Source organism: Lampetra planeri, unplaced genomic scaffold (assembly GCF_965212315.1).
Source record: "Lampetra planeri unplaced genomic scaffold, kcLamPlan1.2.h2 scaffold_119, whole genome shotgun sequence".
Lineage (NCBI taxonomy): Eukaryota > Metazoa > Chordata > Hyperoartia > Petromyzontiformes > Petromyzontidae > Lampetra > Lampetra planeri.
Window position 1 is genome coordinate 1 of NW_027613904.1, and position 13,171 is coordinate 13,171.

General features: G+C 56.1%; 1 protein-coding gene across 3 annotated transcripts in view; it reads left to right on the forward strand.

Annotated features, from left to right (window-relative positions):
* Positions 1 to 4,895: 4,895 nt before the first annotated feature.
* The window catches only part of LOC144738852 (ectoderm-neural cortex protein 1-like), a 32,375-nt gene continuing 24,099 nt past the window's right edge, over positions 4,896 to 13,171 (forward strand). For 2 of the 3 annotated variants that reach the window (XM_078621847.1, XM_078621845.1), the window contains exons 1-2: positions 4,896 to 5,916; positions 5,958 to 6,305. In XM_078621847.1, the coding sequence (XP_078477973.1) occupies positions 5,357 to 5,916; positions 5,958 to 6,305 (908 nt within the window). In that variant the 5' untranslated portion in view covers positions 4,896 to 5,356. Of the gene's footprint in view, positions 6,306 to 13,171 lie in introns of all 3 variants that reach the window. The other variant, XM_078621846.1, reaches the window with a different exon arrangement.

A 13,171-nucleotide genomic window follows, 5' to 3' on the forward strand; every position in this document is an offset into this window, starting at 1 on the left:
TTTGGTGGGGGGGAGTGGGGGGGGGGTTGGTGGGGGGAGTGGGGGGTTGTTTGGTGGGTGGGGAGTGGGGGGGGGGGGTTTGGTGGGGGGGGGAGTGGGTGGGGGTTTGGTGGGGGGGAGTGGGGGGGGGGTTTGGTGGGGGGGAGTGTGGGGGGGGGTTTGGTGGGGGGGAGTGGGGGGGGGTTTGGTGGGGGGAGTGGGGGGGGGTTTGGTGGGGGGGAGTGGGGGGGGTTTGGTGGGGGGAGTGGGGGGGTGGTTTGGTGGGGGGAGTGGTGGGGGGGGTTTGGTGGGGGGAGTGGGGGGGGGTTTGGTGGGGGGAGTGGGGGGGGGGTTTGGTGGGGGGAGTGTGGGGGGGTGTTTGGTGGGGGGAGTGGGGGGGGGGGTTTGGTGGGGGGAGTGGGGGGGGGTTTGGTGGGGGGGAGTGGGGGGGGGGTTTGGTGGGGGGAGTGGGGGGGGGGGTTTGGTGGGGGGAGTGTGGGGGGGGGTTTGGTGGGGGGAGTGGGGGGGTGTTTGGATGGGGGGGGGGTTGGTGGGGGGAGTGGGGGGTGTTTGGTGGGGGGAGTGGGGGGGGGGGGTTTGGTGGGGGGGAGTGTGGGGGGGGGTTTGGTGGGGGGATGTGGGGGTGTTTGGTGGGGGGAGTGGGGGGGGGGTTGGTGGGGGGAGTGGGGGGGTGTTTGGTGGGGGGAGTGGGGGGGGGGTTTGGTGGGGGGAGTGGGGGGGTGTTTGGTGGGGGGAGTGGGGGGTTTGGTGGGGGGAGTGTGGGGGGTGTTTGGTGGGGGGAGTGGGGGGGGGGTTTGGTGGGGGGAGTGGGGGGGGTTTGGTTGGGGGAGTGGGGGGGGGGTTTGGTGGGGGGTGTGGGGGTGTTTGGTGGGGGGAGTGGGGGGGGGGTTGGTGGGGGGAGTGTGGGGGGGATTGGTGGGGGGGGGGGGGTTGGTGGGGGGAGTGGGGGGTGTTTGGTGGGGGGAGTGGGGGGCGGGTTGGTGAGGGGAGTGGGGGGGTGTTTGGTGGGGGGGAGTGGGGGGGGGGTTTGGTGGGGGGAGTGGGGGGGGGGTTTGGTGGGGGGAGTGTGGGGGGGGTTTGGTGGGGGGAGTGGGGGTGTTTGGTGGGGGGAGTGGGGGGGGGGTTGGTGGGGGGAGTGGGGGGTGTTTGGTGGGGGGAGTGGGGGGGGGGGGGTTTGGTGGGGGGAGTGTGGGGGGGGTTTGGGTGGGGGGAGTGTGGGGGGGGTTTGGTGGGGGGAGTGGGGGGGGGGTTGGTGGGGGGGAGTGGGGGGGGGTTGGTGGGGGGAGTGGGGGTGTTTGGTGGGGGGAGTGGGGGGGGGTGGTGGGGGAGTGGGGGGAGTGGGGGGGGTGTTGGTGGGGGGAGTGGGGGGGGGGGGGGGTGGGGGGAGTGGGGGGGGGTGTTTGGTGGGGGGAGTGTGGGGGTTTGGTGGGGGGAGTGGGGGGAGTGGGGGGGGTTGGTGGGGGGAGTGGGGGGAGTGGGGGGGGGTGTTTGGTGGGGGGAGTGGGGGGGGGTTTGGTGGGGGGAGTGTGGGGGTTTGGTGGGGGGAGTGGGGGGAGTGGGGGGGGTTGGTGGGGGGAGTGGGGGGGTGTTTGGTGGGGGGAGTGGGGGGGTGTTTGGTGGGGGGAGTGTGGGGGTTTGGTGGGGGGAGTGGGGGGGAGTGGGGGGGGTTGGTGGGGGGAGTGGGGGGGGGTGTTTGGTGGGGGGGAGTGGGGGGGGGGTTGGTGGGGGGAGTGTGGGGGTTTGGTGGGGGGAGTGGGGGGGGGTTTGGTGGGGGGAGTGGGGGGGGGTTGGTGGGGGGAGTGGGGGGGGTTGGTGGGGGGAGTGGGGGGGGGGGTGTTTGGTGGGGGGGGGAGTGGGGGGGGGTTTGGTGGGGGGGAGTGAGACGATCGATGACGCCGTTTGCTCAGCAGACGCCGGCGCGAGACACCCAATTTACACCTCCACGGTGAAGCCGACCCCCACACAGCCACACACACACACAGCCACACACACAGCACCCACACACACACACAGCCACACACACACACAGCCACACAGCCACACACAGCCACACGCACACACAGCCACACACACAGCCACACACACAGCCACACACAGCCACACGCACACACAGCCACACACACACACAGCACCCACACACACACAGCCACACACACACAGCCACACACACAGCCACACACACACACAGCCACACACACACAGCCACACACACAGCCACACGCACACACAGCCACACACACACACACAGCACCCACACACACACAGCCACACACACAGCCACACGCCACCCACACATCCACCCCCGCCTTCACCCACACGCCACCCACCCACACACCACTCACACACACGCCACCCACACACCACCCCCCGTCATCCACGAAACGTGGCGGTAGCGAGGGAGCAGTGACAATGAGTGGAGCAGTGATGTTAGTGGGGCGGTGATGTTAGTGGGGGTGGTGATGTTAGTGGTGATGTTAGTGGTGATGTTAGTGGGGTGGTGATGTTAGTGGAGCGGTGATGTTAGTGGTGATGTTAGTGGGGTGGTGATGTTAGTGGTGATGTTAGTGGGGTGGTGATGTTAGTGGGGCGGTGATGTTAGTGGGGTGGTGATGTTATGCGAGTCTATGGGGGTCTCTATGTGAGTCTATGGGTCTCTTTGTGAGTCTATGGGTCACTTTGTGAGTTTGTGGATCTCTATGTGAGTCTATGGGTCTCTGTGTGAGTTTGTGGATCTCTATGTGAGTCTATGGGTCGCTTTGTGAGTCTGTGGGTCTCTATATGAGTCTATGGGTCTCTATTTGAGTCTATGGGTCTCTATGCGAGTCTATGGGTCGCTTTGTGAGTTTGTGGATCTCTATGTGAGTCTATGGGTCGCTTTGTGAGTCTGTGGATCTCTATGTGAGTCTATGGGTCGCTTTGTGAGTTTGTGGATCTCTACGTGAATCTATGGGTTTCTCTGTGAGTCTGTGGATCTCTGTGAGTCTATGGGTCGCTTTGTGAGTTTGTGGATCTCTATGTGAGTCTATGGGTCGCTTTGTGAGTCTGTGGGTCTCTATGTGAGTCTATGGGTCGCTTTGTGAGTCTGTGGATCTCTATGTGAGTCTATGGGTCATTTTGTGAGTTTGTGGATCTCTATGTGAGTCTATGGGTCATTTTGTGAGTTTGTGGATCTCTATGTGAGTCTATGGGTCGCTTTGTGAGTTTGCGGATCTCTATGTGAGTCTATGGGTCGCTTTGTGAGTTTGCGGATCTCTATGTGAGTCTATGGGTCGCTTTGTGAGTTTGCGGATCTCTATGTGAGTCTATGGGTCGCTTTGTGAGTTTGCGGATCTCTATGTGAGTCTATGGGTCGCTTTGTGAGTTTGCGGATCTCTATGTGAGTCTATGGGTCGCTTTGTGAGTTTGCGGATCTCTATGTGAGTCTATGGGTCGCTTTGTGAGTTTGCGGATCTCTATGTGAGTCTATGGGTCATTTTGTGAGTTTGTGGATCTCTATGTGAGTCTATGGGTCGCTTTGTGAGTTTGCGGATCTCTATGTGAGTCTATGGGTCATTTTGTGAGTTTGTGGATCTCTGTGTGAGTCTATGGGTCGCTTTGTGGATCTCTATGTGAGTCTATGGGTCGCTTTGTGAGTCTGTGGCTCTCTACGTTACACAACCCGGTTTAATCACAGGCGCCTGACATCTGGAATTTGAGCCCTGGCTGTCAGCGGCCTCCTCTATCTATTAAAGGGATGAGCACACTCACACCTACACTCACACCCACACACACTAAAAGATTGGCTATCGTACATGATAGCTCAATGAAGTGGTGGCTGTATCATCACCACGTGGAACTGTACACCAGCCGCTTACTCCAAGCGCACGTTTCAATCTCAATGTGGAGGGGGGAAATCCAGAGGACCCGGAGAAGAAACCACGCCACCACGGGGAGAGAGAGAGACACGCACTCGCAAACTCCAAATATACAGTAGGTGTTAGGATCGAAGCCACAACCGACCTCCTGTATACCAGGTGAGGTAGTTAACATCTCCTAGCCACCCTGATGATGATGAGAGAGAGAGACGCAGACTCCAAATATACAGCAGGCATCGTCAGGGTCTGGGTCGAACCCACGACCTCCTGTATACCAGGCGAGGTAGTTGACATCTCCTAGCCACCGTGGATGGCTGTTCCTCAGTCCCCGTGGGTGCACTGCTACGTGTCTCTCCGCCGCCGTCAATAAAAAAAACCTTTCCGAGGCCGCAGGGCTCTTGAAAACCGCCTGGGTGACTTCGCCCCCAACCCCGTACTTATGGAGTCCCCTCTGAATCTGAAATGTCATTGTCCCCCCCCACCACCTCCTCCTCCACACCACCCACGTGACCACATCCGGGCCAGCCGGAGTGTGATGTTAACTACCTCGCCGGGTACGCAGGAGGTCGTGCACGGGTTCAATCCCGACCCTGACGCCTCCTGTATATTGGGAGTCTACGTGTCTCTCTCTCTCTCCTTGTGGTCGCGCGGAATTTCAATGTGGTGATAGGCCCACTTATATGCGAGTCTGCGAGTCTCATGGGTCTCTACGCGAGTCTGTTGAGGAACGGTGGCATAGTGGTTAGCGCGCTGTGCTCCGCATCCGGTGGCCCAAGTTCGATACCCGCTCACGGCCCAACACCGGTGACGATGATCTGCACCGGTCCTGCGCCTCCCCTAGATCGACTCAGCCTCAAATGAATACCTGGTGCGGTGTGTAAACATCACGGCCGGGCGTGGTGCTGGCCACCCACCCCCTGTACGTGTCGTGCCGGCCTGCGTAGGTGCTACTCGCTAAACAGCACTCACCCCAATATTCTGCTGGGGAGGGGGGGAGGGGTGGGGTCTGATGTTGAACGCGTGGTGGGCGGCGTAAGTGACCTGGCCTTGACAAGAGTATTTGTAAAGATGCTTGAAACGTGTGATGTCGATTCTAACTGTGGAGGGGAAAAAACCGGAGGACCCGGAGAAAAAGATCCACGCGACCACGGGGAGAGAGAGAGAGACACGCAAACTGTGTACAGCAGGCATCAGGGTCGGGATCGAACTCACAACCTCCTGTATACCAGGCGAGGTAGTTAACATCTCCTAGCCATCGTGATGATGATGATGAGAGAGAGACACGCAAACTGTGTACAGCAGGCGTCAGGGTTGGGATCGAACTCATGACCACCTGTATACCAGGCGAGGTAGCTAACATCTACTAGCCACCGTGATGATGATATGAGAGAGAGATGCAAACTCCAAATATACAGCAGGCGTCAGGGTTGGGATCGAACTCACGACCACCTGTACACCAGGCGAGGTAGTTAACATATCCCAGCCAACACAGCACCCCTTTGATGGCGCTGTTTGTTGCTGGCCTTCGGGTCCTGTGGTCGGCAAATCCCGTGGGTGAAACGAAACGTGAAACTCCACTCTGTTGTCGTCGTCGTTCATGTAAATCACCGAAAGAAACAAACAAGCTGTTGACGATGTTTTACAGCTTCGGTGACGCGGGCCGGGACGGCAAGGGAGGCGAAGGGCTCTCGAAGGACTGTGGGGGTGGAGAGGAGAGTAACACACGTCACCACCACCACCACCACGTGAACCACCACCACCACCACGTGAACCACCACCATCGCCACGTGAACCACCGTTTCCTCGCCACTGTCGCCACCAAAACTACCACCGTCACAGCCACCACCGTCACAACCACCAACTTCACCACAACCGTCGCCACTGTCACCACCACCACAACCAGCACCGTCACAACCGCAACTGCCAGCGCCGCCACCTTCGTTTACCACCACCACCTTCGTTTACCACCACCACCACCACCTTCGTTCACCACCACCACCACCACCTTCGTCCACCACCACCACCTTCGTCCACCACCACCACCTTCGTTCACCACCACCACCTTCGTTCACTAACACAACCTTCGTTCACCACCACCACCACCGAAACCGTCGCCGCCGCCACGATGTCGGTGTCGGTGCACGAGAACCGCAAGTCGCGTGCGAGCACGGGCTCCATGAACCTGGCGCTCTTCCACAAGCCGGGCCACGCCGACTGCGTGCTGGGCCGCCTGTGCGCCCTGCGCAAGCGCTCGCTCTTCACCGACGTGGTGCTGCGGGCGGGCCAGCGCGACTTCCCGTGCCACCGCGCCGTGCTGGCCGCGTGCAGCCGCTACTTCGAGGCGATGTTCGCCGGCGGGCTGCGCGAGAGCCGCGACGGCGAGGTGGACTTCCACGAGGCGATCCACCCCGAGGTGCTCGAGCTCCTCCTGGACTTCGCCTACACGGCCAAGTGAGTCGCTCGCCGTCAGCCCACACCCCGCTCGCCCGGTGAGCGGGCCAGTGGCCAGGTCGGTGGGTGGGTGGCTGGGTGGGTGGGGGAGTGGGTGGGTTGGTGGGTGGGTGGCTGGGTGAGTGTTGGAGTGGGTTGGTGGGTGAGTGGGGGAGTGGGTGGGTTGGTGGGTGGGTGGCTGGGTGGGGGAGTGGCTGAGTGAGTGAGTGAGTGGGGGAGTGGCTGGGTGAGTGGCTGAGTGAGTGGCTGAGTGAGTGGCTGAGTGAGTGGCTGGGTGAGTGGCTGGGTGAGTGGCTGGGTGAGTGGCTGGGTGAGTGGCTGGGTGAGCGGCTGGGTGAGCGGCTGGGTGAGCGGCTGGGTGAGTGGCTGGGTGAGTGGCTGAGTAAGTGGGTGAGTAAGTGGGTGAGTGGCTGAGTGAGTGGCTGGGTGAGTAAGTGGGTGAGTGGCTGGGTGAGTGGCTGAGTGAGTGGCTGGGTGAGTAAGTGGGTGAGTGGCTGGGTGAGTGGCTGGGTGAGTGGCTGGGTGAGCGGCTGGGTGAGTGGCTGGGTGAGTGCTGTAGTGACCTGCTGTGATGGTGGCTAGAGACAGTGTGGTCTCAGCACGGGTGGTGGAGGAATCAACGAGCGAGGTTCACAGGATCAAGTCACCATGGTCGTTGACCGTGGTGGCTAGGAGATGTTAACTACCTCGCCTGGTGTACAGGAGGTCGTGGGCTCGATCCTGACCCCGACTCCTGCTGGAGTTTGTGTGTCTCTCTCCCTGCGGGCCACGTGGATTTTTCTCCGGGTCCTCCGGTTTTTCCCCTCCACATCTAGAATCAACTTCACGCGTTTAGAGTATTTGGCTTCTGCTGTCGATTTCCCCGTGACGATGATGAGCCCACTTCATTGGGTTATCATTTGTGGACGGCCAGGTCACTTCTGATGAAGAGCTGCGTCTTGCGGCTCATTGGGGCCTCGCGTGTTAAATAAATAAATATTAGATTGTTTTGTTTGGTAGTAGCGATAAAAGAGCGCTAATGGGGGCGGCTGTTACTGTCGGTGAGCAGGTGAGTCGCAGCGAGTGGTGTGAGCTCTGGGGACCGGGGTGTGGTTTGTACTTTGTCCGCACGACGCGCACTCACCACCCACGATCTCCTTGGCCGGAACTCAAACTCGGGCGTTGTCAGTTTTGCAGCATCAGCATCATCAGCAGCAGCATCAGCATCAGCAGCATCAGCAGCAGCATGAGCAGCTGCAGCATCAGCAGCATCAGCAGCAGCATCAGCAGCAGCATCATCAGCAGCATCAGCAGCAGCATCAGCAGCAGCATCATCACCAGCATGAGCAGCAGCATCAGCAGCAGCATCATCAGCAGCATGAGCAGCAGCATCAGCAGCATCAGCAGCAGCAGCATCATCAGCAGCATCAGCAGCAGCATCATCAGCAGCATCAGCAGCAGCATGAGCAGCTGCAGCAGCATGAGCAGCTGCAGCAGCATGAGCAGCAGCATGAGCAGCAGCATCATCATCATCAGCAGCATCATCATCAGCAGCATCATCATCAGCAGCATCATCATCAGCAGCATCATCATCAGCAGCAGCAGCTTTTCTAGCTGTGGATTTCACACCTGATGATAATTGCTTGTGTTGCAGTCGAAGAGTCGTGAGAATTTTTATTGTTTTATAGTTTTATTATTTTATTGTTTCCCTTCTACGTGACTTTACCGAAAGAACCAAGAATATAGGTTGGTGTTAGTTTAACAGCAAACTACCTCTCCTGGTATGCAGGAGGTCGTGGGTTCAATCCCGACCCTGACGCCTGCTGCTGCTGTGTATTTGAAGTTTTCTGCGTCTCTCTCTCTCCCCGTGGTCGCGTGGATTTTTGTCCGGGTCCGCCGTTGTTTTTCCCCTCTCCATTGAGAATCAACATCACGGGTTCAGAGAAATTTGGCTGCTGCAAATTTCCACGCGGCGGCGATGATGATGATGATGAGCCACTTGGTTGAGCTGACCGCTGGCGGACGGAGGCTCTCCTCTAGAGGGTAAAATGTAACGATGACGACGACGATGATGACGACGAGGTGTAAAGCTCCAACTTGCATGAAACCCACGGCACTCTTTGGATTTGCAAAGTCTCTTTGCAGACAAACACTGGGGTTGGAAACAATAAGGCATCGGTGTTTTACTCTTTCTGGCAATACAACAGGAGTTGTGTTAAGATGCTTCAAATGCAATGCATCATATTTTATCGGAGCAAGTTTGTTTGAATGTTCACCACAAGCACTTTGCGTGGTTAATGGAGTTCCTACTTGCTGTTTGAACATCTTCACACCACCTGTTTCTATTGCCGGAAAGGGTAAAAGCTCTTCTTGTTTTTTCATACTTTGCTGCTGGCAAAAACGGTCCCATTTTGTAGCGAAACACTGCTGATGCACCCCCCCCCCGACCCCGTTACACAGGCCCGAGCCCTGCGGTGGAAATTCCACATTCCTGTGGTAGTGGTGGGGGCGGGGGGGGCGAGTTAATTCGCGTGACAACTGCGGTTGACTTCCCACCGGCTGAGCGAGCGTTGCCTGCTTTGAACTGCTGCCCCGAGGCGACCGGGGGTTGAACTCGCACCCTCGCAGTTACGTGGCCTTGCGCCCCAACAATGCTCCCCGCCGACCGGTGGCCAAACCACCCCCGGAATTCACACGCGGAGGCAAAGGCGCAGCCTTGCAAGTTCCCTGTCGTGTATCTGCCGGTGGAAAGGGGGTCTCCGTTCAGGGAAGCTTTCGAGATCACTCTAGTTGAGGGTATTTAAACTGTTAATCGAATACCATCCAACCTGAACTACACTCTATAATACAGGTTTTTTTTTGGGTTAGATCGCGTGAATATAAATGTGTCGTTAAACCCGCCACCACTCACCTACTAACGCACTCATCCACCCACTCACTCAATCACTCATCTTTTAACCAACTCACTCACCCATTCACTCACTCACGCACTCACTCACCTACTCACTCACCTACTCACTCACCTACTCACCCACTCACTCACCCAGTTTTAGGCGTAGCAGTAGTAGTAGGAGGAGGCTTTCGCGACCAATATTATCCACAATAGAGTTTTTTGGGTTAGATCGCGTAAATATAAATGTGTCATTAAACCCACCACCACCCGACACAGCCAACTAGTGAGGTTTGTCACGTGAACAGAACGTGGCAATCCGTCACTAGTTCAGCACACCGGTTGTGTGTTGGAGAATAAACCCACGACATTTACGATTCGAGTAGGCGATGGAGTGAACGGAACTATGTCGCAGCGTGAGTAGGAGTAAGCGGTTTGTACGGCTGTCTCGGCGTAGCGTCACACGAAGCACTGGGATGCTGCTGGATGCTTCGAGATGCTACCCCACGTGCCCTCAGTCTTTGTTGAGACCTGCGTACGCATCTCACGTGCTATCGCGGACTGCACTTTATCGTATGTTATATATTGTGTGTTGTCTCGCGGCGTTCTTCAGGAATGCCAGAACTACTACAACCGCGGCGTTATAGGGGAACAGGCTGTGTTTTTATTTGACCAGGTTAGGCCCACTTGAGCTGTATAGTTCTTGTTCAGAAGCGACCTCGTCACAAATGATGGCTCAACCAAGTGGCTTGTCGTCGACACGTGGACATTTATAGCAGCCAAATACTCTAAACGCGTGACGTTGATGTTGAACGCAGAGAGGAAAAACCAGAGGATCCGGAGAAAAATCCACACGACCACAGTGAGAGCGAGAGACACGCAGACTCAAAATATACAGCCGGCGTCAGGGTTCGGGATCTGAACCCAGGACCACCTGCATACCAGGCGAGGTAGTTGACATCTCCTAGCCAGCGCGGCACCCCTGGCCGATGCCGGAGAACGGAGAGCGTCTCTCAAATGTGACCCGAGCGTGTGACGCGGCGAGCGTCCCGCGGCTGCGTGAGCCGAGCCAGCGACGAATCCCATCTCAGCGGGGCCGCGTCCTTAGCCGCCCGAGTGAGACGCTCCGGTCCCCGTTCGTATTCCCCAGTTGCCTTTGTTTGTTAAACGGGCAAACTGTTGGGCCCCGGCTTCAGGTTTTTCCCCCCCGAGAGTCGCATTCCTGAAATAACCGAACGACGTCGTTGTGAGCGGTGGTGCAGCGGTCAGCGCGCTACGCTACGAACCCGGCGACCCGGAGTTCGATTCCCACTCAAGGCCCAATGCTGGTGTCGATTGTCTGGACTGGTTCCTGGGTCTCCTCCTAGGTTGACTCAGCCTCAAAATGAGTACCTGGTGCGGTTTGTTAAAAATTGACACTGGGCAGTGTTGAGTCTATGGGTTAGTGTTGAGTCTATGGGCAGTGTTGAGTCTATGGGCAGTGTTGAGTCTATGGGCAGTGTTGAGTCTATGGGCAGTGTTGAGTCTATGGGCAGTGTTGAGTCTATGGGCAGTGTTGAGTCTATGGGCAGTGTTGAGTCTATGGGTAGTGTTGAGTCTATGGGCAGTGTTGAGTCTATGGGCAGTGTTGAGTCTATGGGCAGTGTTGAGTCTATGGGCAGTGTTGAGTCTATGGGCAGTGTTGAGTCAATGGGTAGTGTTGAGTCTATGGGCAGTGTTGAGTCTATGGGCAGTGTTGAGTCTATGGGCAGTGTTGAGTCTATGGGCAGTGTTGAGTCTACGGGCAGTGTTGAGTCTATGGGCAGTGTTGAGTCTATGGGCAGTGTTGAGTCTATGGGCAGTGTTGAGTCTATGGGCAGTGTTAGTCTATGGGCAGTGTTGAGTCTATGGGCAGTGTTGAGTCTATGGGCAGTGTTAGTCTATGGGCAGTGTTGAGTCTATGGGCAGTGTTAGTCTATGGGCAGTGTTAGTCTATGGGCAGTGTTAGTCTATGGGCAGTGTTAGTCTATGGGCAGTGTTAGTCTATGGGCAGTGTTAGTCTATGGGCAGTGTTAGTGTATGGGCAGTGTTGAGTCTATGGGCAGTGTTAGTCTATGGGCAGTGTTAGTCTATGGGCAGTGTTGAGTCTATGGGCAGTGTTAGTCTATGGGCAGTGTTAGTCTATGGGCACTGTTAGTCTATGGGCAGTGTTAGTCTATGGGCAGTGTTAGTCTATGGGCAGTGTTGAGTCTATGGGCAGTGTTAGTCTATGGGCAGTGTTAGTATATGGGCAGTGTTAGTCTATGGGCAGTGTTAGTCTATGGGCAGTGTTGAGTCTATGGGCAGTGTTGAGTCTATGTGCAGTGTTAGTCTATGGGCAGTGTTAGTCTATGGGCAGTGTTGAGTCTATGGACAGTGTTAGTCTATGGGTAGTGTTAGTCTATGGACAGTGTTAGTCTATGGGTAGTGTTAGTCTATGGACAGTGTTAGTCTATGGGTAGTGTTAGTCTATGGGCAGTGTTAGTCTATGGACAGTGTTAGTCTATGGGTAGTGTTAGTCTATGGACAGTGTTAGTCTATGGGCAGTGTTAGTATATGGACACTATGTATATGTGTCGAACTTCTTTGGCACCATACATAGCCAATTGCAGGTGCCGAAGTGACAGCAGCAAATGAAATAAAAGCACGGCCATGATGCAAATCGATAATCCGAAAATAAAAACAATTTGCACCGCCTGAGAAATCGAAAATGTTGCACAAACGCAAATCAATATGACATCAATGCCAAATATGAAATCGCGTGCAGCGCAAACGCGGGTCGGGCAGACGACCTCCAGACTTATCGGAGCGCAAATGACAAAACGCAAATAACAAAATGATGTACTGTAGGTTGACAGTGGTAGCATTGTGTCACCAAGCCAGGGTGTTACTCAGTGGGCAGGGGAGACAGAGATCTGAGTATGGGGTCTCTTGGTGTCATTATCAAGGTTTGAAAAATCACAATTGGTGTGTGTTCACCCTGCCCGGCAATACAACCGGAGTTGTGTTAAGATGTTCAACCACGCACACAGATAATGATGCACCTCTTGCAAGGAATCAAGTCTGCATTACCCACACGTACACGCGGTAAAACAAGCAAACACACGTGGCTCTGATAGTAATTATAATGATGTGCGCGTCGTCTTTGAAACTGATTGGCCTACACCAGATACAGCAGCGGCCTTCTTTATGGCCCTGTCTCACCACCGGCGTTATACCGCAGGCCAACAGCAACACAGGGTATGGGTGGGGTGGTGGTGGGTGGGTGGGTATGCGTGCGTGCGTGGGTGGGTACGGGTGGGTGGTTGAATCCAGCCCGCATCGAAGGACACTGCCCATCTGATAGAAAACACCCGCTGTTGTTGCAATGGGCGGAGGAGCTATCTTGGGGTGAATGTCACGCGAACAATGCCCGCGGTGGACAGTGGAGATAAGCGAGTGATAAGGAAGTGACTGTGAACAATCGTCAGAGAGAGAATGAGTTGAAAGTGATTGTCGGTTTTAGCATATGGACGTGTAAAGTACACCGTGTGTCCTGTCCTCAGAACAGCGGTTAGTTAGTTCAGGGAAGGGCGTGTGAGTTGTTATCTCCTTCGCCCGACATGCACGAGGTCGTGGGTTCCGATTCCGACCCCCGTGACCTGCTTGTATATTTGGAGTTTGTGTGTTCTCTCTCTCTCTCTCCCCGTGGTCGCGTGGAATTTTCTCCGGGTCCTCCGGTTTTTCCCCCCCCCCCACGTTTCGAATCGACGTCACGTGTTTAGAGTATTTGTCTGTTGCTAAACATTTCCAACGTTACAACAAAAAACAATAAGAACACGCGACAGGAGTACGTGGTACTATAAAGGTAAACACATCACACACCCATAAAACTAAATCATCCGCATCCTACTGGGCCAAAGCCCACCGAGGTATTAGTTTCTTTTTCAGAAGCGACCTGGCCACAAATGATAGCTCAACAAAGTGGCTTATGAAGTGG